This window comes from Protopterus annectens, chromosome 7.part0 (assembly GCF_019279795.1).
Source record: "Protopterus annectens isolate FY-2018-M chromosome 7.part0, PAN1.0, whole genome shotgun sequence".
Classification (NCBI taxonomy): Eukaryota; Metazoa; Chordata; order Ceratodontiformes; family Protopteridae; genus Protopterus; species Protopterus annectens.
This window is the reverse complement of record NC_056739.1, coordinates 1186186635-1186213739: the sequence shown is the minus strand read 5'-3', so window position 1 is coordinate 1186213739 and position 27105 is coordinate 1186186635. Positions and strand designations below refer to the sequence as shown.

Below are 27105 nucleotides of genomic sequence, written 5' to 3'. Positions count from 1 at the left end.
AGAATCTAAGAAAAGGCTCAGAGACTTACTTTTACTACCTCAACACAGGCCTCTAGCTATTCCACCTGTGTTAGACATTGTAGATGATGTGTTCTCGGGAGTCTAATCTGACCCCTGACTCTCTACCTCCAGCTCCTGTTAAGCCGGACAGATACTACTGGGTCCCTGACTCTCAAATTCCTTTTCAAAAACCCTACTGCAGACCCAGAAACTATTTCTCAGGGTCCAAATGGGGTCAAGGCTTCTTCTGCAAAAAACCCTACCCCCTCTGACAGGGATTCTAGGGCACTACATAGATGGGGGAAAAAAAAAAAAAAGAAAGATTTACACATCTGCTACTTTGGCTATAAGGGCCGTAAATTGCCAGTTTCATATGCTCAAATATCAGCAATATATCATGGCACTGCTTAAACAGAAAATGATGGCAAATTCTGAATGTGCAGAAAACAAAGAAATGCAGGATTTATTGCATGCAGCTGAAAAAGTTGGAAAGCATACTTTGCAATGTGGGTTTGATTCGCTGGAGGCCTTCTGCAGGGCCGCTGTTACGGGTTCTGTCATTAGGAGGCATGCTTGGTTAAAGGAACAAAATCTGTCTGACCATGTTAAAGCAAAATTATTAGATGCTCCTTTACAACATGATGCCTTGTGTGGTGTTAAGGCAGAAGAAGTGTTAAAGAAAATGGAGGACAAAGCTAAATCTATGCAAATGGTCAAGGATTTCTTACAGGTACAGTCACCTAGATTTAGCAGACACTGGCCTACAAAAAACTGGTCCTTTCCAGTCTCAGACAGACCTCAAAGGGGTAGATCCAGATGCCCTAGAGGCAGACCACAGCCGCAAAGATCCTACAGGTCTAAGCAGTGGAATGCTTCTACCTCCAAAGGTGGAGAGGACAAATCACAAACATACAGGAAACAGTCCCAATGACTTCCCCCTGCCTGCACCAAGCACTTATCTTCTGGCAGCACCCTTAGGGGAAAAACTAGCACTTTTTTCTCAAAATTGGCACCTTATAACCCAGGACAAATGGGTTCTAGACAAGTGTCACAAGGCTACAAGTTTCATTTCCATACCCTGCCAAGGGCAAACGATTGGCCAGACCTGCCAAAAAAAAAAAAAAAAAAAAAAAAAATCAATGGACAGAGGCTCAAAAACAAATTGCAGCTCTCATGGACATGAGGGCTATTCAACAAGTGCCACAGCAAGAGCAGGGACAAGGATTTTACTCAAAACTGTTCTTGGTACCCAGAAAGGACAAAGCATGGAGACCAATACTGGACCTATCTATTCTAAACACTTTCCTGGATATACCAAAAATCAAGATGTTGACCTTACAGCAGCTCCTGCCCAGGTTGGGCAGCAAGGCTTGGCTCATGACTTTTGAGCAAAGAGAGGCATACCTGCATGTCCCAATCAGACAATCATGCAGAAGATACCTCAGATTCAAGGCTGGCTCAAAGCATTACCAATTCTCTGTACTGCCCTTTGGCTTATCTACTGTGCCCAGGGTCTTCACAAAGTGTCTGGTGCCAGTAATTGCTTACTGCAGACAAAGAGGAATACAAATATACCCTTACTTGGATGACTGCCTCATACAAGCAGAGAACAAGGACATTCTACTACAGCATCTGACTTTTGTGATAAAACTTTTAACATGCCTAGGGTACACAGTCAACAAAAAGAAATCAAAACTAGTACCCTCTCAAGAAATAATATTCCTGGGTGCAAGCTTAAATACAACTGCCCATATGGCTTATCTCACTCCAGACAAACAAAGGCAACTGACTACCTATTTCAAGGAAATGGCAGCAAAGGCCCAGTTATCTGCAAGAAAAATTATGCAGGCTTTGGGCTTCAAGGCATCGTGAATCTTACTAATTCCATATGCAAGACTGCACATGAGGAAGATTCAATGGTACCTAAAAAGTGTCTGGACACAACACTGCCACAGTCTGGAAACAAGAATTACTCCAATTCCCTGCCTGCAACAGGAATTTCGATGGTGGGCAAAGGCTTGTCACCAAAACAAAGGACAGCCATTCTCACTACCCCCAGACAGGCAGAGCCTAATGATGGATGCATCAGATTATGCCTGGGGGGCACACATGGCAGGAAGAGGCATTCAGGGCACCTGGTCCACAAACCAAAAGCATCTGCATATCAATCAAAAAGAGATGCTAGCTGTACAAAATGCCCTGACTGCCTTCAAGGACCTACTTCATCCGGGACAACTACTGATAAAGACAGACAACACCACGGTCATGTGGTACATAAGCAAGGGGGCACTCATTCTTATCCCCTGTGCAGACTAGCCATGGCTTTATGGGACACAGCATTGACTTACCAAGTTCATCTGCAACTCCCGCCAGGAAAGGAAAATACTCTGGCAGACGAACTAAGCAGAAACCTCATGGATCCCCACGAGTGGCACCTGGATCCACAAGTCTTCAGCATGATAACAATGAAATGGGGATGCCTGGACATAGATCTATTTGCCTTCCCTCAAAACAATCAACTAAAAAGATTCTGCACAAGGACTCATCACACAGACAAGCTTGGGAAGTGGATGCCTTATCTTTCAACTGGACAAACCTATCAGTATATGCCTTTCCTCCACTGCCTCTCCTTCCCAAAGTGCTTCTAAAGGTCAGGCAGGAAAAAACAAAAATGATTCTGATTACCCCAGACTGGCCACGCCAGTACTGGTATCCGATCTTAAGGAACTTGTCTCAATGCCCAGCCTGGACCTTACCTCAAATACCTCATCTACTGTCCCAGCAAAACAGATTCTGCAGTCAACTCAGGACCCTAAACCTGGCAGCATGGTGGATAATGTAGCCATACAAACCAAACCCCTCAGTAAAGCTGTGATGGATGTCATTTTAGAAGCCAGAAGGCCTAGTACTAAAAAATCCTATGCTGGAAAATGGAAGAGATTTTGCGCTTGGAACCAAGCTCAAGGAACTGATACAGCTGTCAAATATTCCTCAGATTTTGTAATACTTAACTGAGATGTTGAACAAAGGTCTATCTTTCTCATCAATTAAACTCCATGCCTCTGCCATTTCGGCTCATTACAATACAGAGCCACCACTCTTTTCTCATCCTTTATTAAGGCAGTACCTCAGAGGAGCCAAAAACTTACGGCCTCCAAGAAGAACGCCAACACCTGCATGGGACCTCAATTATGTCTTGGAAAAACTCACCTTATCTCCTTTTGAGCTAGCTGCTACTGTGGACATAAAGTTCTTATCTTGGAAAACAGCTCTGCTCCTAGCAATAACTTCTGCAAGACGAGTTTCAGAGCTACAGGCTCTCATGGCTGTGGAACCCTTTATCATTTTCTATCCAGACAGGGTCGCTCAGAACAAACCCTACATTTATGCCTAAGGTGGTATCCAGTGTAGCCCTTAACCAAACAATTCATTTGCCAACATTTTATCCAAATCCACAAAACAAGGGGGAGAAAATTCTGCATTCTTTGGACGTACACAGACAACTTAGATTCTACTTGGACAAAACTAAAGTTTTCAGAAAGACAGAGCAATTACTAGTGGCATATGCCACAGCATCAAAAGGAAAGGCCATCTCCAAGCAGACTATTTCAAAGTGGATAGGTCACTGCATTCGTTTCTGCTACTCACAGCATGGCAAACCAGTGCCTAAGGGCATTAGGCCACATTCAACCAGAGCTGCAGCCACTTCTGCAGCCTCTCTCAGGGGAGTACCAACCAAAGACATTTTGGAGGCTGCTACTTGGAGTTCAGTGCATACCTTTACAAAACATTACAATCTGCCTCTTTACTCTAAATCCAAGGCAGGCTTTGCCACTGCAGTTCTGCAGGGCCTCATAGCCGCTCCTAATGCTGTTTAGCTCCAGCCCCCAACCATAGCTTTGGAACGCAACCCAAATGTAATGACTGCAACAGTGAAACATGAAGAACATAGTACAGTTGTGTACACTTACCATAAATGTAGATGTTCGAGTGTATTCACTGTTGCAGTCCAGGTTACCCACCCACCATCCCCCTTATTTTTGCTGGAACTTACTTTCCTTCTCTAATCTATACAACCTAGGTGGTGTATTTGCTTATAGATGAAGGTAAAGCTCATTTTGGTGCATGTATGTTTTATTTACATATTTTTAGCATACCCTTTTGGGGGCACCCGACATCTGGGGCAAGAAAAACTAAATAAAATGGTGTCGGCCACATCTTTTATACCCCTGACGACCTGACGTCAGGCAAGAGGCGACAGCAACCGACGCAGGACCCAAGACTTTGGAATTCAGGCTGACTGAGGGCAACCGGCCAGCAGGATAACCCAAATGTAATGAATGCAACAGTGAATACACTCGAACATCTACATTTATGGTAAGTGTACACAACTGTACTCCCCCCCCCCCCTCACTTTTGTGACTAGATCCAGGTTTGTGACTAGATCCAGGTTTGTGAGGGAACATACGGAATTGCCCTTGGTCAATTCCATAAAAGACAGAACAATACTGCTTGGGTCAAAAAGGAGTCACCACAAAAAAATTTGTAGATCTCTGACTATTCAGAAAACATCCTTGATATCATTGGAATGGGTGGAGTACATAAAGAAAATCCCTTAAACAGAATAAAAAAGGAAAATATTTGTATTGTTGGTTTGGAAAGGGGGTCCCTATTATTTTAATGAGTGCAATGAATTGTGAACACTGTTTAGTCAAACATTACGCAAAATGGCAAAATACTGAAAGCACGGAACAATGATTTTTTTTCCTAGGGAAAAAAGTCACTGGGCTGTTTTCGGGACTTTGCCATTTCCTCCACTGTGGTGCGATCTCGGAGTTGGTATACTTATGTAGGGGGGTGAAGCCCTCACTTTTTGTGTTTTGTTTTTTTACGTATCGGCAATTTTTTTTTCCGGGGGTGGGGGGGTTGCTGATCCATATGTTTGACATTTTAGGTTTTCGGGGGTTGTTGGTCATTATATAGCAGTCGCAATAATGTGCATTCGCTTACATAATACAGACCCTTGGAAAGGGGGCTAACAGATCTGCTTGAGGTGTTCCCCAGAATAAGATCAATACCTGAAGACCTCATATCAAACATCTTCATGAGGGTCTGTCCTGGATCCACTTAGTCTGCCACTATACTATGCTCTGATGGAAAAAGGTGCTTGCAGAGTTAAGGAATGCAAAAGAACAAACTCTCATGCACTCTGCAAGCTTGAATAGGGGTACTGCCTTTTGTCCCCCAGGCTGCTGATGTACCCCATCACTGTGGTACACTGCAACTATTTAAAAATAATGTTTGGTCTGTCTAAGAGATATACATGTGGTGTACATCTCTTAGGCTGTGTCATCATCCCCTTTGGGAAAAACCCGGTTCCCATGAATTACCATATCGATGGTAGTCGACTGAATACAGAAGGTTGACAGCAACCTCTCTTTTGAGCACCACATTGCCATTGTTGTCAGAAAGTCCCTCTATGTGGCACATCTCATTACTAAGGATTTTGCATCCAGGAAGAAAGGAGGTCATTGTCTCCCTCTACTCTTCCCTCGTTAGGGCAATCAGAGTACAATGTTCCATTTGGCATGTACCTCACTAAAATCCTGCAACAACTGGAGAGGGCGCAAAAGTACATCACAAAGAGGATCCTAGGCCTTAAACACTTGCCCTATATGGACAGACTCAAAAACTCAACTATTCTCCGTCTCATATCGCCTACAGATGACTGCAAATTAGGAGCAGTCACTGAAATGCCCACTGACACACATTCTCCAGGAAGGGCTAACGCAGACAAACACCTGGTGCTAGAGCCATGGAATAAAGCTGAATGCCAAGAAATGCATAATAGTATCTTTTGGGAAGTCATTCACTCCTAGTAACTATAATACTGACAACACACCCAGTACTCAGTGACTTGGGAACACACAGACAATATTCTAGCCTTTGATGACTGTGTGGCTATAGCACGATATAAACAAAGGTATGGCATCTAGGTCGAAGGAAGTCATTGTTCCACTGTATTCAACATTCATCAGACCTATCACTGACTACAGTACCCCCTTGGTATGTATGTAACCAGGCATATCCAACAATTGGAACATCCACAGAGGTTTGTCACATAAAGAATACAGGGCATAAGTAACATGTCCTGTGTAGACTGCCTTAAGGCCCTATCCCTGTATTCTGTTTCCTACAGGCTTTTGAGGGGAGATCTATGGTTGGCATACAAGGCACTATCAGACCCCACTATGATGGACCCCCTGCATATCCACAAAACAAACGGCACCAGAATTACCCATTCTAGAGTTAAACCCGGACTGTGATATAAATAAGACCTGCTGGGGAGACGGGTATATATCCCAGAGAAAACCCCTTCTCTGGAACAGGCTCCCATCCATGTGAAGCAGAGTTCTTCCATAACCCAATTAAAGTGTAACTTGGACAACTGGATGGGGAACAGGAAATTCATCCCTGGTATGGCACCTAGGTCTTTAATGGACACAAGCAACCTGTAAATAGTTAATCTCCCAGGCCCCTGCTTGTAAAGGTTTCACTTCCCAACCCCTGCTTACACTTATCAAGGGTACCATAACTTGTCAGAGATTTGGGATGCATGGCTAGGCTTAAAAAGGCCCTTGTTGTTAGCCTAGTAAACAACTCTGAACTCTGTATCTTTACCTTGACAGGATCTGCCTCCCAAAGAAACTGAGAATCTTGAAACACTGTCTGATTTGGAGCAAGAGAGAAACAATAGGATACTTGTAACAGTCCATATAACAAGTCCCAAACATTGTAATTACGTGCATCAAGACCCAAGGAGATAATCTACCTAGATTTGTAGCATGACAAAGATACAGAAGTTAAAGATCTTGCATAGGTTCATAGGTAGGTACTAGGATATCGGCCCGAGGGCCTACATAAGCCTAGCCAACAAGGTTCCCTGGCTTACGCCACCCAAAGAAAGTTATTTTCCTGTGCCACTGTCGAGTAGAGACACAGAAGTGATCCTCAGGGTGTATTTCCTATTTCACATCCACCCATCAAGATTTTTCTTGAAGAGTGCTAATGAAGAACTTTGCTTGACATACATGGGTAGCCTGTTCCAGAGCATGGGAAATTTCTGGAACAGGAATCTATCCCTCCAGCATGTCCTGTTTATTGTGGTGACAAGGTTTAGGTCCCTAGAGCGTGTAGCTTGGAGGGATTGGGGTTTCTTTAGGTGTAGCATGACCAACAGCTCTGGGTTTGACATAGCTTTATATGGTAGGGAGAGATCACCTTGGAGTAGGCGATATGCTACGGAGTAAAGCTGGAGTTTTTTGAGGCGGTCAGTGTAGGGCATTTGTTTAAGGCCAGTAATCCTCTTTGTGAGGTACTTCTGTGGCCTTTCCAGCTGCTGCAGATGTCTTGCAAGGTACATTCCAAAAGGGGCGTTGTACTCTATAATGGGTCTAATGACGGTCGAGTAGAGGGGAACAAATGACCTCTTTTTTCCTGGATGAGAACCCTTTTATGATGAGGTGTGCCACGTAGAAGGACTTCCTGACTACTGTGGTGATGTGACTATCAAAGGAAAAAACTTTTAGAGCTCTGACTATTCAGAAAATATCCTTGATATCACTGGAATGGGTGGAGTACATAAAGAAAATCCCTTAAACAGAATAAAAAAGGAAAATGTATGTATTGTTGATTTGGAAACAGGGTCCCTATTACTTTAATGAATGCAATGAATTGTGAACACTGTTTAGTCAAATATCATCACGCAAAATGGCAAAATACTGCTCTCAAATTTGCAAACTTCTACACAGCCAGGCGAGTTACTCTCAGGCAGCCAAACCAATAAGGGATTCCTCTTCCTGCAATATCGGACATCTAAGCTATCCAGATACTACCTCACAGGTTCCTAAAACTAAACTACAGTGCCCACCACTGCTTCTCCTTACTAGGCCTTAAAATAAGTAAACTCTGGCTCTGCTAATCTCAAAGAAATTCTTACCCAAAATTTCACACGTAACTAAAACATTATCACTACAATAATACTTCACACAAATGCCACCACTAACCACTATGAGCACATTTCCTAACAATATCTTGCTCTACTCCATCAGTCTACTAATTAACAAGTTTATATGACTTCCCTGGCAAATGCAGCTAGCTCAAAAGTGACTGTGACTGCACTGTACATAACTGATATATGGATACAGTACATAACTGATATATGGATACATGTCAATCAACAGCACTTATCAAGCGCTGAACAAATAGAAAGAAATGAACAAAACAACTTTAGAATGTCAGAGGTAACTTTTATGCAGGGGCAACATCCTCTGCTCCCCCGTGGGAGAACACCATTCACCCCCCCCAAACATCAATATACCCCCACTCCAAGGTTGCACAACAATGGAAAAAAAGAAAAAATTCAACTGTCTTCAAAAGTTGTTTAGCTTCTTTTCGTTCAGTTTTTCAACATTCAATAAGAAGTGTTGAGTCGATCAACTGACAGACTAGCCCGACACACAAGTGTATGAATACAACAGAGTGTGCTCCCATCTATACATAGTGGTTGCTTTTGTGCATATTATATACTCTGTGTAATTACCTTACCATCCTATAACATATATACACATTTTTTCAATATTAACCTCTCCCTGGGCTGTGCCTTTAATTGGACTTTAACATAGCAGGTGTGGCTTATGAAGGAGTGGTTCATCCCAATTCTGATGTTAAGGGGGAATTGTACAGTGCTTGAATAAGTATTTTACAGCACCTGCCAGCTGACAGGGAGAGGGGTTAAGGCTGCATCTAGAGAAAAATCCAAGTGGAGCACTCAGGGCTAACAAGTTTTTTTGTGCCAGTTTAAAAAATAGGCGTTTGCTCCCAGGTTCAGTCATGCATTCTTCCAAGAATGTTCCCAATCTACTAGTCAGTAGAACACAATAACAGGGGATCCCCAAAATATGTCCAATAGGGCTGCTAGGGACTATGCTCATAGAAAAATGGGACAACAAAAGAGTGAGCTTTTTACAGATGTAGTTATTTACTGCTTTTGATTACTGGGATAGTCCTTCCAACTGGGCAGCAAATCCTCTGCTCAGTGGAGGCCATGGGAGAAAAACTCCAATTTACAAACAATTACAGTACAGTGAAACTATACATTAGAAGGACAATAAATGTAATGAACAAAGTATCCGACAAATGTTTGATTGTTATGAATACTAGTGTGACATGTTTAAATTACTCTTATTGTCATAAAATACAGTATTGTACACGGCTATGTGTAATCCAGTCAGATAGTAAGATAGCTTGAATTCTACTACAGTTGAAAAGTGTAGAGAGACTACTGTAAAATTTAGATTGTAGAATATGAGATTCAGAGAAAGTAACAATACTAAAGTAATGAGAAAGAAAGACTGGAAGTAATACTGGTGGAGGACCAGATACAGTTAGGATTGGAAAGTGGGTAGTTTCCTGATAGTTGAGGGGAGAAAGTGTAATAGCCTGTGGAGATGCAACAGCATAGCCAGGCCTCAAGTGGGCATTTTAACTCTAATCTGAAAGGTTTTAGACTTTAAATTAGTCTCAGCATAGTAGAGTTGGAAGTCCACATTTTTGATAATGTGGTTTAAGTAGAGAGAGTCCCCAACAGTACCGTTTTATTTAAATTATCAGTAATTGATTCGCATTAGTGGGGTGCATGGGTCTGTTTGTAGTATAAATGGAGACAGACATGGCAAGTTATAAGATGGTCAAGTTGTGTGTGGTAGGTCTGTCCACTGTAATTGCTTTAGTGGAAAACAGAGACAAGTTTACATTACAGTTTATTAATCATACATTCTGGTACTTTGTTTTAGCATTGCTCAAGGTTCACAGATGGATACTAGGCTAACAGCTTAGAGCCCTTACAAGCATAGCCATGTTTATCTCGAGCTGCCCCCAATTGTCCTTGGTTAGCTGAACGACAATCACAGACCGCGTCTGTGGCAAATACCGACTGCTCCTGTCTATGAGGGGTTTGGGCTCCACCCAAGAGTGAATTTGTGGTTATCCATCCATTTATCTAGGTTGTGTTTGAAGACAGTCATGGAGGATTCACTGTTTCATGTGAATTGGGAGTTTATTCCAGAGGATGGATAGTCTCTGGAAAATGTACCCGTCTCTCCAGCACGTTCTGTTCATGTCACAGGCTAGGTTAAGATCCCTGGAGCGAGCGACTCTTGTGCCATTTGATTTGGGAAAGTGCAGCATCTCCATTAGGGCAGGGTCAGAGATTGCCATGTAGGTCAGGCACAGGTTGCCTCTTAGCAGCCTATAGGATACAGAGTACAATGAAAGGGCTTTCAGTCTTTCCACGCAAGTCAAATTTTCTTGGTAAGAAACCTCTGGGGTCTCTCCAGTTGTTGCATGTGCCAGGTGAGGTACATGCGAAAAGAAGCATTGTACTCAATTACTGGTCTGATGAGGACCGAGTACAGTGGGGTTATAACATCCCTAGATTTGGATGTGATACCTTCAATTATGAGATGAGCTACATAGAATGCTTTCCTCACCACTGTGGAGACTTGGTGGTCGAAGTTCAGATTGCCATCAACCTGTGTACCCAGACCTCACACCACTAGGTAACTTATGGAGGTGCTGTCGACAGTGTAATCAACAGGGAATTTAGCTTTTCCAAATGGAATAATAATGCATTTTCTGCATTTAGCTTTAATCCGTGGCTTTGGCACCAACCATTTGTCTGCATTAGCAATTTCTGCAGTATGTTAAACATCGTTGGAGGACTCGATAATTGCACCCAATTTGCAATAATCAGCAAACTTGGTCAGCCATAGGCCATCTGCACTTGCCAGGATTTCTGAGAAATAAATTCCAAATAGTAAACGGCCCAGCACAGATCCCTGTGGTATGCCACTTGTGACTTGTCTACTAGAGATGAAGTCACCAACCTTGACAGTATGTGTTCTGTCAGTGAGCCACTTGGTGGTCCATCTAGTGAAGTAAGACAACTCCCAGTTGGGAGAGTTTCTCTTATAATACCAGAATGGGGGATTGTGCCAAATGCCTTGGTTAAGTCCAGATAGGTGGTGCGCACTGTCTCTCTCTCTCATCCAAGGCTTTGGTGACTTTCTCAAAGTCTAACGGGTTTAACAAGCATGATCTACCCCCCCTTAACACTTTTACTGAATTACTACTTGTGGCATAGCCAAATTTACGTTTATATAAAAGTAATCAAACTGTATTAAGAAGTTCTCACATTATATATATATATATATATATATATATATATATATATATATATATATATATATATATATATATTTGTATATAAAAAAACTCATAACTCATATATATATATAATATATTGTGGAAAAATACTGAAGTCAACATATTTTGTATTCTGTATATAAAGGGTTAAGCAGAAAAATGTTCACTGCGTGCAAACTGAAATGTTCTGGAAAATGTTGATCACTGAGGAATGCAGGAGTTAATCTTAAACTGCTGATAAAAGTTAATGGTGCAAGAATAACTGTGGTACTGGCTGGTAAAAACAAGTAATCAAACTATCAATTTTAATGAAAGTCTTCTGTGCTACGTGTATGTACGTGCAGGAGGGTCTATATAAGGAGAACTTAAAGTACAAGTAGCCAGACTGCTGGCATATTACTATCATGTAGCAGATCTCCATGCATGTAAAATAAAGCTGTTTTACTTGCTTACAAGAACTTGGTGTGATTCTTCCAGAATATGTTAGAAGAGTAAAATCTTTCGACATAACTGGCTAACGTTAGGGCCCTGCACGCGAATCGAACAAAGAGAGGCTGAAAACCTGCGCAGGTGGAGAGAGATCAGGCTCTCCTCGAATGAAAGACCTCCAACTGAAACAGGTTGAAATTAGAGGCCAGTCACTCTTTCCAGATTCAATCCGTGAGGTGGCAGCGAAACAGGGCGGAGGAATCACAAAGGTAAGCAAAAAGAAAAGCTATTTTTTTTTGTTGTTTCTGATTGGAATTTTTTGTCTAAATTTTAAGGGACTAGTCAAGGGAGAAATTTAATTTTCTCAAAGTATAAGGAGTATATGTGAATAAATTCCATATACAAGAGATCTCAGGAACAGGAATAGTTTCTCTTAAGAGAAATGGGAACAGGAACCAGTTGCGTCAACGGTGACGACAATCTGAAGATAAAAAGTTTATGTTTGATTTACACCCAAAGAACGTAAAATATTTAGATAAATGGAAAAAAGATCATGGGTTTAGTGGATGTTTAAATAAGTCAGAATGTCAAAATCTAGTAAGATTACTGTGCAAACAGGCAGGAAATAAGACAAGGAATCAAAGAAGGTGGGGTTTCCCAGGCACAGAAATGGCTGGAGGAAGCAAATAAAAGACATAGGGAACAAAATTTGAAAAAGGGTGTGGTAATTCAAGTGAAAGAGATGTGTACTTTGTTAAAAAGGAAGATAGTAAAACTTCCAAGTGTGTAGAACCAGAATGCAGACTCTCTTAGATAAAATAGAAGAACATTGGAAGCCCAAGGCAGATTGGACTTGCATTAATCAATGCATTCAATCAGATGACGAAACCGTAGACAGTTATCTACATCATCTCTCACACAATGTTTTGATGCTCATAGTGGGTTGATTAAGGTAGAAAATCAGGAAAATGACTCGCCCTATGAACAGCAATTGAAAAATGCACTCCTAATGGGCTGCCAGACAGCCATTGGTAACTTTATACAAAAACACATGATCACACACAGGACAGCGCGTCTACAGCCCCTTATGGAGTATGCTAGACATGCTGAGAAATATCTGAAGGAAAAGAAAGATAAACAAGCCCAGACTTTTACAGTTAGTGAAGATGGAACTTTAATGTTAGTTCAGGGTTCCGCAAACCACGGAAGAGGGCGGGGCAGGGGAAGAGGACGAGGACGGGGAGGCATAAGTCATTCTGAGGATTTCGAGGGTAGGCAAAAGAGGGGGGAGTGTTTTAAGTGCGGTAAGAAAGGACATTTCGCCAGAGATTGCAGAGGACCGGAGAAACCGATGGTTGCTTCCGGTGGTACCGCATGACTATATGACGGTCAAAAAGACGTAGATGGAGGGTATGAGGAAGAAGAAGAAGAAAGTGAGAATGGGGAAGTAGGTACAAGTGAAGACGATGGGTGGGGACAGGAAATGGCAGAAAATGAGAAATATCAAATGATAAATCTAACAGCACTAGCATCAACTATGCAATTGGAATCCCAACCAGTGATCACATTGCAAGTTGAGGGTCGAGACATAGAATTTCTTTGTGACTCAGGGGCTTCACGAACGTTAGTCAGAAGTACTGCCATATCATCCGATGTTACCTCGGATGAATATGTGCTTGTAAAAGCAGCAAATGGTCGTATTTACAAAGAGCCATTGTCCAAACCTCTGTGGTTTACCGACCCAGAGACGAACCAAACCATACGGTTCCAAGTAATAATTTCAAAAATCTGCCCAGTACATTTACTAGGAAGAGATTTAATGCAAGTGTTCGGTATAGCAGCCGTCCCAACCTCCACGGGGATGGTGGCAAGGAGAATAGAACTGAATAGTGCAATGCTATTAGAGGGGCAGGGAGATCTACATTACTGGTATAGTAATGATTTGATAGAGACAGGCCCACAGAGTGTAGTGACGGATCTTACATATTTGGCATTAAGCAAATACGGCATAACAAATCCGAAGGTGTCAGATCCATTACATTGCACAATGTATTACAGAAGATGTGCCGGACCTGATTTAGAATACGAAAAGAAATTTCTTAGTTTTAAAGTCACCAAACTAGTATTGCATAGCCTTTTTTGGGACACACTAGGTAATTCTGCAGTCACATGTAGCCTTACAAGGGATATGCAGCTGCTGTATAAGAATGAATTAACCACACATATTTCAGTCACGGAGGGTGAAGGAATGTCATGGTACCTCGTGGGTAAGAAAATAACTGAATGGGTAGGATGGACACCAGAACAGTTGGCAGGTAAGGGCATTCAGGTTCAAAAACTTAACTGGGTTACACAAGCCAGACCGACCGTGCACCTCAGGGAAGACAAACCGATACAATCCCCTGGGACATTATGACTATGTCTCCTTACCCCCATGGAAGAATCTCAATTGCAGATGATTCCAAATTCATTATGGTCGCAGGGTCAGCACGATATCGGACTGATTAGAACGGCAGGACAGGTAAAGATTACACCCAAGTCAGAATTTAGACCTCATAAACGGCAGTATCCCTTGAGCAGAAAGGCAGAGGAGGGCATTTTACCGGTAATCACAGCACTTTTGAAAGCTGGAGTATTAATTCTGTGCACAGACTCACCGTGTAATACGCCCTTATTTCCAGTAAAAAAAACCGGATGGGACATGGAGGATGGTACAAGATTTACAGGCAATAAATGCCGCGGTGGTACCTCGGGCCCCCATGGTCCCGGATCCGTCTATTCTGCTGAATGATATCCTTCCAACGGATAACTACTTTTCTGTAATTGATATCAGTAATGCCTTTTTCTCTATTTCCTTGCAGGAAGATAGTAGATTTTGGTTTGCATTTACATTTATGGGTAAGCGTTATACCTATACCAGGTTATCGCAGGGATACTGCGAAAGTCCGACCATCTTCTCACAAGAGATGTCCACCAATTTGGCTCAGTTCCAACCAGCCCAAGGGTGCCACCTACTGCTGTACGTGGATGATATCCTCCTGGCCGCGACTACGGAAGAACTCTGTAAGTCCGAGACTATTCGACTACTACACTTTCTGGCACACGAAGGACATAAGGTAAATAAGTCTAAATTACAATTTTGTAAATTAGAAGTACGTTACCTGGGTTATACTATCTCTGGGAAGGGCAGGCGATTAGATGACAGCAAAAAGAATGCTATTTTACAAGCCCCAGTGGCATCTACGAAAAAAGAAATGATGTCCTTTTTAGGCATTACGAACTTCTGTCGTAGTTGGATTCCCAACTACGCCGAAGAAGTGCACCCGCTATCAGACTTAATTTTTGCAATACCGATGGCGGCAAAAGATTTGCTGCACTGGACAGACAAGGCAGTACAGGCATTTACTAGGATCAAGCAACTGATAGCTGGGTCAGCAACATTGGGGTTTCCAGATTACAGTAAGACCTTTATACAGACTGTAGATTGCAAGCAGGGATTTATGACATCTGTTTTAATGCAAATGTATGGAGATAAGTTAAGACCATTGGCATTTTACTCTAGCAAATTAGACTCAGTAGCACGAGCATTACCACACTGTGTGCAAGCAGTAATTGCAGCCGCTTTGGCGGTACAAGCGTCTGCCACGTTGGTATTGTTCCATGATCTTACGTTAAAAGTCCCGCACTCTGTAGCAGTCATCCTTCTGCAGGACAAGTTAACATTTCTGTCACCTAGCAGACATTTATCTTGTATGACTACGCTGTTTACGCTGTTATCGCAGCCACACATGACAATTGAGAGATGCACTACCTTAAATCCAGCGACATTGCTACCTGTTGCTGAAGACGGTATTCCGCATGTATGCTTAGATCTCATACATTCTAAAGTTCTACCAAGACCGGATCTTAAAGATCAACCCTTACTACATGCGGACTGGACACTGTTTGTAGATGGGTCAGCACGCAAAACAGAAACAGGCACCACGCAGGTAGGGTATGCAGTTACTACTGCAACTCAGATAATAGAGGCAAGACCACTCCCCGGGAACTTATCCGCTCAAGCAGCGGAACTGATTGCTGTGACAAGGGCATGTCTCCTTTCAGAGGACAGGAATGTCACTATCTATATGGATAGTCAATATGCCTTCTCTACGGTGCATGTGTTTGCTCAGCAATGGAAAAATAGGGGGATGGTTACAACCTCGGGGAAAGACATTATGCACAAAGACCTAATCCTTGAATTACTACAAGCCGTCCAACGGCCACAGGGTTTGGCCATCTGTAAATGCGCTGCTCATACCCGTGCTAAGGACCCAGTATCACTTGGTAATGCCCTAGCAGACAAAGCAGCCAAAGAGGCAGCTATGTCCAGTACCTTTTCACTTGAAACCACACCTACAGAATTACAACCAACAGATAAATTTGATTTGCAAACCTTACAAGTCATGCAGGAACTTAGCACAGTACAGGAAAAACAACGCTGGACTAGGTATGGTGTTAGGCAGAACAAAGGAATCTATGTGGGACCGGATAATAAATATGTTTTGCCTACTAATCTTTTTAGGTATGCAGCACTAGTTGTGCATGGCCCTTCCCATCTGGGCCCTGCAGCTATGGTTAGAATTATCCACCTTACCTTTTGGACCAAGGGTTTCATTGCATATGCAAAACGTTTTTATCTATCCTGCATAGTATGTGCTAAATACCACGGGGAGGGTCAGAGTTGCTCCGCATCATTTCCAACACCCCCTATCCTTTTCATACAATATGTATGGACTTCATCGAATTGACCCCGCACAACTAAAGAAGTTTGTGTTAGTAATAGTAGATGCATTTACTAAGTGGGTTGAGGCTTTTCCGGTGACACATCCGGATGCTCAATCAGTGGCTAAAATTTTGGTCAATCACATCGTCCGCACTTTGGACTTCCTACACGCATCTACTCTGACAACGGCACGCATTTTGTCAATCAGATCATACAGAAACTGTCTACAGTTTTCCAAATTGAATTGAAACACCATTGTGCCTACCACCCACAGTCAGCAGGGTTGGTGGAACGCCATAACGGCATTCTAAAAGGCAAGTTGAGAAAACTCATGGCCGAGACACATCAGTCTTGGATTACCTGTCTACCTCTAGCCCTCCTTTCCATGCGCACAACTCTCACCTCAAAAGGAGTCACCCCATTTGAGTTGTTGTATGGGAGACCTTATTACGTCCGCAGTGGCAAAACTTGTTGCCTGCGGAACGTGAGGGGGGTGAGGAGATAGCATGAGGAAAATGCTGACCAATACTAACAGCTGTTTAATGAATGATTGTTTTCAGGTTCAAGAGACGACAAAATCACGGAAGTCATCGCAACTCCAATGGCAGTTCGGATTAAAGAAAGGTCCTCATGGATCCACCTAACACATTGTAAAACATTTTAAGTTAGATAAAAATTGAATTCCCTGAGGAACAAACAGATAGCAGTAACCATGAAGGACAATAATGAGAATAAGAGAAAATGGTTCTATTGCAATATTTTACTGTTTATAACTATTGTGATTGTAATATTTTTGTTTTTTAATGAAGCTAGCCATTCAAAAGAGCCAAACACACCAGCTGGCATCCAAACTTTAATACATATCAAGCGATTAAATATGCATATGCATCCTCAATGAATGTCTCAAATTGTTGGGTATGTACTGTAATATCTACTGTACATAGTGGCTTAATGTTAGGGACAGCCCCTCTGGAAACAAATGATACTTGGAATAGTTTGTTGTTTGAAACCACAGAAGTACCACTGAGAGACAAGGTGGCGCTGCCTCTTCTGGGGTGCCAAAATGGAACAGTGTGTTTTCAAAAGATTGGGAAAGTTAAGGTGGGGCTGAGCCAATGTAATTTGACAATAGTTCATAATTGTACCCTAGAAGGGCAGTGTGAAACCAAGTTTGGAGCTATAAAAAAAGACATCAATGTAAATGATACTAGTTTTGTTGAAAAATGCTGTATGTATATGGCCTGTTATTTAAGGGCTAAAGCCAAATGGGAGTTATGAATTTGCAACCAATATCACCATAAAACGAATGATTGTTATTTTATTTGTGGTAGGAAAGCATATAAATGGTTACCATATGGCTGTTCAGGAAGTTGTTTTTGGGATATCTGATACCAGCTATCAGACACGCAAATGTATTACCTCAAAGTAAAATACAAAATGCACGTTCTCTTAATAAACCTATTAATCCCGTAGGTAACATTGATGCGTCATGGATTTATCACCATGACTTGGCACACGTCAGCAGCAAAGGACTCTCACATATGGACCTAGGCGATGATGTAATTGCTTGGGCTGGTATTTTGCCAGCGTATGGGACAGTAAAATCCATCTGGGAACTGAGAAAACTGTCAAAACTGTTAGAGACTCTGAGTAATGCGACATTTTTCAGCGCTAGAATTGGTGACAGACGAATTAACGGCGATGAGAACAGTAGTGTTGCAGAACCGTATGGCGCTCGATTTCACCCTAGCGGCGAAGGAAAAATAGTTCAACAAGTTTTTGAACTGACTAAACCTGGTCCAAACCCCTTGACTGACTTTTTCCAAAATCTGTTTGGAAACTGGGGTTCTGTGTTGATGAACATTTTAATTGCTGTATGTGTTGGTGCAATCATATTTTTGCTGCTTGGCTGCTGTTGCATACCATGTATCAAAATGATAATATCAAAGGTTATCTCTGCCAATGCTACAAAAGCATATTTCTCTGATTATGAGAAGGTATACAACGTATCTGGGATTGTGTAAAATAAACAGTATACAAAATGTTGTAAGGGGAAATGTGGAAAAATACTGAAGTCAACATATTTTGTATTCTGTATATAAAGGGTTAAGCAGAAAAATGTTCACTGCGTGCAAACTGAAATGTTCTGGAAAATGTTGATCACTGAGGAATGCAGGAGTTAATCTTAAACTGCTGATAAAAGTTAATGGTGCAAGAATAACTGTGGTACTGGCTGGTAAAAACAAGTAATCAAACTATCAATTTTAATGAAAGTCTTCTGTGCTACGTGTATGTACGTGCAGGAGGGTCTATATAAGGAGAACTTAAAGTACAAGTAGCCAGACTGCTGGCATATTACTATCATGTAGCAGATCTCCATGCATGTAAAATAAAGCTGTTTTACTTGCTTACAAGAACTTGGTGTGATTCTTCCAGAATATGTTAGAAGAGTAAAATCTTTCGACATATATATATTACTATATAACCTAAGATATAACCTAAGCAACGTTACAAAGTTATGCCAATTTTTTTTTTTAAACAAGAAGCATGTTTATTAAACCATCACGTATGGCACAGGCAATCCTACAGTCATATAAATTAAAACAAATCACACCAACACAATCGTAGTTGCAAGCACTTTACATTACAAACCATACTGACACACTCCCAGATGCAAACATTATACATCACTTATCTAACCATTCATTTTAAGTAAGCACAATCTACCCTTAACAAATCCAAACTGGGTTGGGACTAGAGTTTGGAGAGTCACTATGGACCTTATCAACAAGGACATATGCAGTCTTTCCATGGCATTGCAGATGAGGCTAGTCAAGCTTATGGGTTTGTAGTTCCCCAGGTTGGTTGATGCCCCCCCTCACCATGTAGGGGGATTACAGTTACTGTCCTCCATTCCACTGGGACATTGCCAGTTCTCAGGCTGTGGTTAAAGAAGGGCACCAACAAGGTACGCTAGGTCCTGTTTTAAATTATTTAATAAGCAACCTAGGATGTTATCTGATCCCACTGAAGCAGTATTTTTTGGCCTTGGAGAGCACAGATATGCCTTGCTCTCTAGAGATAATAGGATGACAAACGGTGACAGGTATGCTTTGAGGTATGGCTGGTGGGGACAGAGGGTTAAGTATGCGCCAAATCTGTCAACTAGCAGGTTGGCAATTTCCTCCGGTATAGTATGCCCAGTTCGGCACATAGCTGGGCATTCCCTTTAGATTTTGAACATAGTTAAATAATGCTTTGTGATTATCCTTAGCTAGGGATGCTATTTTAGCTTCGTAATTAGCTTTGGTGGACTTGACAAGATTTCCAATTTGTTTGCTTCAGAATTCTTCCTCTGCTGAGTCAGTTCCCTCTAGCTGTTCTAATTGTGTGGACTGTAGGTCATTAAATATAGAGAGTGGGGGACAGAGACATGTTGAAAGAAGGTAGGATGAGGCAATGTTCTAGATACATCAGTCAGACATAGCTTAATCCTGTATAGGAAACAAGAGTTTTTTAGTTACATCTTATTGCCCATTTTACATGGTGATCGAATTTTAGGTTTTCGTCTAGGGTTCTGCCAAGGAGTTGTTGCGATTTACAAGCTCTATGCTAGTGCTCTTAAATATGGCGATACTGGTATTTGCCTTTTATAATGCTAGTTGTGTGGTGGGCGGTGCGTTAACATCCAGTGAACAAAATCTGGGCTTTAAATGAATATATAAAGATAAAGCAACATCTTCAACCAAAATGGTAAGTAAGGCAAAGACAGTATTACTAAATAAAATAAGTTATCCTGTAAGGACTAGCAAACATTAGCAAGCCATAAAAAAGTACAGTATACAAATTGGTAGGAAGTTACCACATGCCTGTCGCACATTTTAACATACCAGTGTTCAAATGGCATCATCACATGTTTTACGTGTACCATCAGTCCCAAAAGTTTTTTCAGTATCCAAAAAATACCCACTATACCCTTGTGGATCAAATGATGGATTACGTGGGTGATTAAAAAAGTAACATGAATAGCACCGCAAAGCTATAAATGGGGGGGGGGGGGGGGCGCATAACTACAAAGATAATCTCCACATCAGTATCTTTCATTAGGGACAAAAGGGAAAGTGGAAAACGTAAACCATGAGAAAAAAAAAAGAAACGTATTACAGGAAAATAATAAATCTACGCCTTTTCCCCCCACAGATTACCTAGTGAGGTATCAACCAAACAAGGGGCCACCAACTAAAATTATTCATTAGTTTAAAATTTAGAACATATTTAACTTATAATTAAACCGCTCTAAGTAAAGAATACGTACCATACAATCCCTGCCTCAGTATGAGGACCCTTTAATTTCCTTACCTTCGCAATCGCCCTCACGAAGTCCCCAGCTGGCTTTCGGAAACAAAATTAACACTACAAGGGGCAGAAACCCATACTGTGTTAACATCTTCAGAAACCAGATTCCTACATTAAACATGGTTTCAGGTACGCTGCACCCACTCAAGGTTCACCAAAACTGACAGGTCAATTCCTCCTTAGCGTCCGCTTACCCTGGCAACCAAAGAGAGTTCGGATAATTTTAATAAACTTCCCAATAAAGCAAATAGCGTCCACTCGCAAATTTCAGAAACCACATCCCACCTTAAAAGCTAATCCAATGACTATTCTTAGGTGCTGTAAAAGTCACACGTCCCCCTTCCCTACTCCACTCATTCAGTGGTAGTAGTACTTCTGAGGCATCCACGACGCGTTTTTTCACTGGTCGTTCAGACTGTCACCGTGAAACGTGTTGAGTTGGCGTGCTGTCATTGGCCAACTCTAGACCCGGCATCTTCTGTTTCTAAGTTTTGTTTTTAGTCATAGGAAAGTTAGCTTTTCTTCCGGTGCTGGGTGAAATAAATGCATATGTTTTCAAAGATGGTAAAACTTAAAACGTTTTATATATATATATATATATATATATATATATATATATGTGTGTGTGTGTGATATATATATATATATATATATATATATATATATATACACACAAACGCACATATATATATTGTATATATATATATATATATATATATATATATATATATATACACACACACATATATATATAAATATATATATGTGTGCGTGTGTGTGTGTATATATATATATATATATATATATATATATATATATATATATATGTGTGTGTGTGTGTGTATGTATGTCTTACTTTCACAAAATAGAAATAAGCAAACTGCGATGCAAGAAAGCAAGACGTAGTAATCCTCAAGCACGCATATTTTCAGAATGGTCTTACACTTTATGTTGAATTTTCTTCCAAAATAGATGTTTATTTGCAAGCTGGTATCCTGACTTATTACGCTCTTTACAATTTATTTTATCGTTCATATTTTCCAATGGTACATGTAAGCCCAAATTGGAGTTACTGCATGACGTTTTAATACAGCGACAGGTTACACTGTGGCGCGCTATATTCCTTTTGTTCAAGATGGCGGAACAGTGAAGCATATACGAGTATTCAGTAACCGTTAGAGAATATGAGGTCCTTGCTCACGTTCGGGCTCTACAGTTTAAAAATTTGAATACAGCAGTAAGCGCCGAGGCGTAAGACAGCCTGTGGTGCAGCCCAGAGACCGGGTGCTCTCTGGGGAGAAAATGAAAAGGCTGGGAGAAAGGGATTCGAGCCCTCAGAGCCGAACGACAAGTAAGCGGCCTAGAGACAGAGAGCGCGATCGCGAGGGGTCTCGTCGGGGGGATGACGGACTGCAGCCAGTTGTAAGTGATAACAGCAGAAACTACTATAGGCCTAGTGGAAGCAGTCTTCTAACTGGTAGCAAACGACAGGAACGAAGTCGAAGTCGCGAAAGGGATAAACAGAATCGGCGGGACGAACGAGGAAGCGACCCCCATCACCGACAGCAGCATCATCAAGTCGAAATCCATTCGCTGGCCAGTAGCAGCCGTACCACAGTCCGCGGTGGCTCTGCAGCAAAGGTTAAAGGTGATAACCGAGGAGCAGTTGCTGGACTTCCATGGACGGGAGGAAACGCTGCAGCTGAATATAAATCTTTATTAATTAGCAACTTTGCTTCACAGCTTACTGATGAGCAGGTAGAGGATGGACTTTTCCACGAGTTCAAGAAGTTTGGAGATGTGAGTATCAAGATTTCGCACACTCCCGAACTTGGAAGGGTAGCATTTGTCAACTTTAGGCACCCTGAGCATGCTAGAGAGGCCAGACATGCAAAGGGGAGGCTAGTTTTGCATGACCGTACTTTGAAAGTAGAACCGGTATACCAGAAGAAGAAAAACAGTAATTCTTCAGATATGGGACTGATGCACAATTATCAGTACAAGCAGAGGTCGTTGTCACCTGTTCATGCGAATGTCCGAGACCAGCGAACAAGACATGGTGGCTACATTGGTGAAACTGGCGGACTTTCAAGAGAAAAAGAGCGACCTTTGGAACATTACAGTTTGCATGATGAGCGTAGTCGCTCTTGCAGTTTTTCGGGTCCCGAGGAGGAGCTTATGCCAGAGGATGATCAACGCGCTACGCGGAATTTGTTCATTGGGAATTTGGACCATAATATTTCTGAAAATGAATTGAGGCGAGCTTTTGAGAAGTATGGCATAATAGAAGAAGTTGTAATAAAACGCCCTGCCAGGGGGACAGGGGGTGCCTACGCTTTTTTAAAATTTCAAAATTTGGATATGGCTCACCGAGCAAAGGTTGCAATGTCAGGTCGACTTATTGGACGAAATGCTGTTAAAATTGGCTATGGTAAAGCAAACCCCACGACCCGGCTGTGGGTTGGAGGCTTGGGTCCAAATACTTCTTTAGCTGCTCTTGCTCGGGAATTTGATCGTTATGGCAGCATCACAACTATTGATTACGTTAAGGGTGATAGTTTTGCTTACGTGCAGTATGAAAGTTTAGATGCTGCCCAGGCAGCTTGTGCTCAGATGAGGGGATTTCCTCTGGGAGGACCTGATAGGAGACTGAGAGTTGATTTTGCCAAAACAGAGCCTATAGTATCAAGATGCCCTCAGCACTATGCAGCTGGTCCAGTGGCAATGCATTATGACATGGTTTCTGATGGGTATGGGCGACAAAAGAGTTTGGAGTGGGATGTAAGGGCTCGAGATAGAACACCCCCTCGTTTGCTCCCAGATACTGGGGACCATAGTTTTTTGGAAGGTAGTTGGAGTAGTCCAGTCAAAGGTAGGGATCACAGAAGTAGTGGAGATGTACAGAGCCGTACAGTTCGTAGCCGGAGTACTGAACAGCGACCAAATGACCGTGATAATGTGTCCAATCTTCCCAGAGTTTTAGAAGAAAAGCAGAAACACAGAAACCTTTCGGATGATCACGGAAGCGTTTCTATTCCTTCGTACGAAGAAAGAGGCAAGAACAAATTCCAAGGGCCTTCTGTGGTTCATGGTCCAGAACAAAATCAGAGGGATCAGTGCCCTTCTGAATCTGTAATAGGAAAGGACCAAAATACCAGTTTTGTGGTTAAATGTTTATCAGAACGTAGATCTCCGAAAGAATTCAAAGAGCTCAGCAATCCAAAAAAGAAAGAGGAGCACAATTGCAGAACTTCTGAAAATGAGAATAAAGTAAAACAATCTACAGAGCCAAAACTAGAGGCCAAAAAAATAGCAACTTTAGCTGAGTTTGCCCATACATTACCACTGGCTTGGAATGGGGTTCTGGTACTGAAAAACAGTAGCTTTCCCACTGTAATGCACATCTTAGAAGGAGAGCTTGCTGTACTTAATTCTTTGATGAAGGATTCAACAGCTGGTGGCAACAAATTGTCTCAACTGAAGATTGCTCAGAGGCTTCGCCTTGACCAACCCAAGTTGGATGAAGTCACACGTCGCATTAAACAAGGAAGTCCTAATGGATATGCAGTACTTTTGGCTACACAGGCTATGCAGAGATCAGATGGCCAGGAGACATTAATTTCAACTGAGCCTGGGTTGCAGCAGCGACTTCTTAGAAATCTTGTCTCTTACTTGAAACAAAAACAGGCTGCTGGAGTTGTCAGCTTACCTGTTGGTGGTCCAAAGGACAGAGATAGTACTGGCATGTTATATGCTTTTCCTCCTTGTGAGTTTTCACAGCAGTACTTAAAATCTGCCTTAAGGACGCTGGGAAAGTTAGAAGAACACTTGGTGGTGGTTATAGTAAGAGACAGTGCCTGATGAACACTTATTTCAACAGCAGTTCTACGGTGGTCTTAGAAATCCAAATTTAAAAGCAGCTTTGATATTTCAAACCACACACTATTTTAAAAAGCATTTTTCCAAATGTCTTAGAAATCCAAGTCTAAGAACATATTTGGTGCTTCAAACCAATCGGATATGGATTACTAGCTGCAAAAACGTTTTATTTTCAGGTGGAACCCATTTTATTCTGTAAAAATATTGATCTGTTTTTTTAATTCTGTGAGAAGCTGGAAATGTTCTGTCTGGTGTATTTTCAATTTTAAATGTCTTATTTATTTAAAGTGGGATATTGTCTTTTGTAATTACAAAATAAAGTCTGTATGTACATCTCTACTTGAAGCTATATCTGAAAGGGTCTTTAATTGTCCAAGTAATTTTTTTAAATGGGAAGAATATGCATCTTTAAGACCAAGTAAATTTTTAGAAGGGGAATATGTATTTTATTTTTCATACCAGTGGATTGGCCTTATGCATTCTATTTACTACCTCCACTTTGTCTTTTTTAATGTTCTGCACTTTTGAGGGGTAGTGGTAACTGTCTCCCTTGCCCTTTGGTATCTCTCAAGATTATGACATTTGATCCAGACTTTGAAGGTCGAATCCTTCATCCTAGGTCACTGCAGATAATGATAATGTGTGCTGGGACTGATTGAACAGGTAGTTAATTTTGGTAGTTGTGTGTTAAGGTTTAAAAAAGGTATTGAGTACACACCCACTCCTGGCACTGCACATCAGCATGACCAACTTTGTTAGAAATTATTGAAACCATTTTTTTCTTTGTGGTAGGCATGTGTATTAAATGATTTATGCTCTTGAGATGTGTATTAAATGATTTATGCTCTTGAGATGTGTAGAGTGCCATCTACCTTTTGAATTAAGGAAGTTAAGTAATTTGAGAAAGTGACTTTAAACACTGAATGTCACTTCTCATTGGTTTAATCGGTTGATTGTAAGGCTTGTTTTTGATTGATGTAGTCATTAACTTAAATGCAGCAACATATATGTCCACATGGATTGTTATAACTGTTGATGTAACCGAATTTGACAGATTTTTATTGAATATTTAAAGTGTTTAGTGAGCTGTTTTTAAAAGCATTTAAATGACTTATGATTGATGCTAATGTGCAGATTGTGTCCTGTAAAGTTACCTGTCTTAAAGTGATTGGGGAATGTTTAGTATGTGTACCATATTTCTCTTTTTTTTTTTTTTTTTTTTTTTTTTTTTTTTTTTTTTTTTGAAATGACCATAATTGTTAAATATGGAAGGCTAATATAATTACTTGTTATGTATTCTGAAAGGATACTGGTTCATTTGTGTGAGATTGGCTCCAGAGGCACTTTGTATACAGCAGATGCTGGTAGCATTTGGTGGCTGAAGTAGCTTTTATTACATTATTACAGTCAGTTTTTACTTCCATTTTTTTTTCCGGGATGAAATTTGGCCCCTCCTATAATATGTTGTATAGTAGAACAGGTAACCAAGCATTTCTCCGTAAAGTAAGTGTACTGTGCACTTGTTGCATTATAATGTAGAGTTTTTGCAGGTGATTTCAAATCCAAACATGACAGGTTTCATGTCCCATTTTTGCAGTTTTCTTATTTTGCTGTGTGTGCAGTTTTGCATTTTGTAGTAATTTGTAATATCTGAAACTGCCTAAAAATATCATAGTTGGGGTGACTGAAAAAAGTGACAGCCTTCATTTTAGAATTGTTTGTCAGTAATTTTGTTTATAAAGTTGTAAGGAGGGATATAGTGTGGTTTTATTGCATCTCAAAAATGAGCTGACCGTATTGTTTTGTGTCAAAGCGTTCATCTTAGTTCTTCATTTTAGATGCAATGTTGTCAATGAGCAGACTAAGACCTGACTAACCACTTTGAAAAACAAAAGGCGGTGCTTTTTATTGTTTTACTAAGAAAGTAGAATATTTTGAAAAAACTAGACTGCAAATGTTATATGGTTTTGCATTTCTGTTTCTTGTATTCTTATACACTGTAACCTATTTACCAAACATTTGTTTGTAATTGTTCCACTTTTCATTTCTAATGTAATTTGTACAAATGCTTAGTGAAATTATTTTTGCCTACCAGAACTTCCCAGTGACCTCTCTGTAGTCTGTTGCTGTGGTAACAGTTGCACTTTCTCAGACACCTCTCTTTAGATGGTGCATCCTGTTTTCACAGAAAATGTGGAAACTATGTGAAAGACTTGAGTATAATTATAATAATAATAAAAAAAAATATTTTGCGTGTGGGCATTATATTTTGGAGATTGTCCCCCAGGTGGTGCTGCTTTTTTTCTGTTTTATGACAGGAATTATTTAACCAAAAGGACTGTCCAGGGAATGTAATGTATGCTGCATGCTTCCATTTACAGGACATAGTTATGCTGTTTATAGATAAAATT

The 27105-nt window shown here is 41.0% G+C and overlaps 2 protein-coding genes across 2 annotated transcripts in view; one reads left to right on the top strand and one right to left on the bottom strand.

Moving 5' to 3' along the window:
- MANF (mesencephalic astrocyte derived neurotrophic factor) overlaps positions 1–21180 on the bottom strand; it is a 252922-nt gene extending 231742 nt beyond the window's left edge. The window contains exon 1 of the mRNA XM_044077798.1: positions 20819–21180. Within this exon, the coding sequence (XP_043933733.1) occupies positions 20819–20936 (118 nt within the window). The 5' untranslated portion in view covers positions 20937–21180. The remainder of the gene's footprint in view (positions 1–20818) is intronic.
- A 764-nt stretch (positions 21181–21944) lies between these two features.
- Positions 21945–26948, top strand: RBM15B (RNA binding motif protein 15B). The gene has a single exon (XM_044077797.1). The coding sequence runs from the start codon at positions 22118–22120 to the stop codon at positions 24674–24676; it is 2559 nt and encodes an 852-aa protein (XP_043933732.1). The 5' UTR covers positions 21945–22117; the 3' UTR covers positions 24677–26948.
- The last annotated feature ends 157 nt before the right edge of the window (positions 26949–27105 follow it).

Coding starts and splice junctions, on each gene's coding strand:
- RBM15B (XM_044077797.1), top strand. CDS start 22,118: ATGAAAAGGCTGGGAGAAAGGGATTCGAGCCCTCAGAGCCGAACGACA.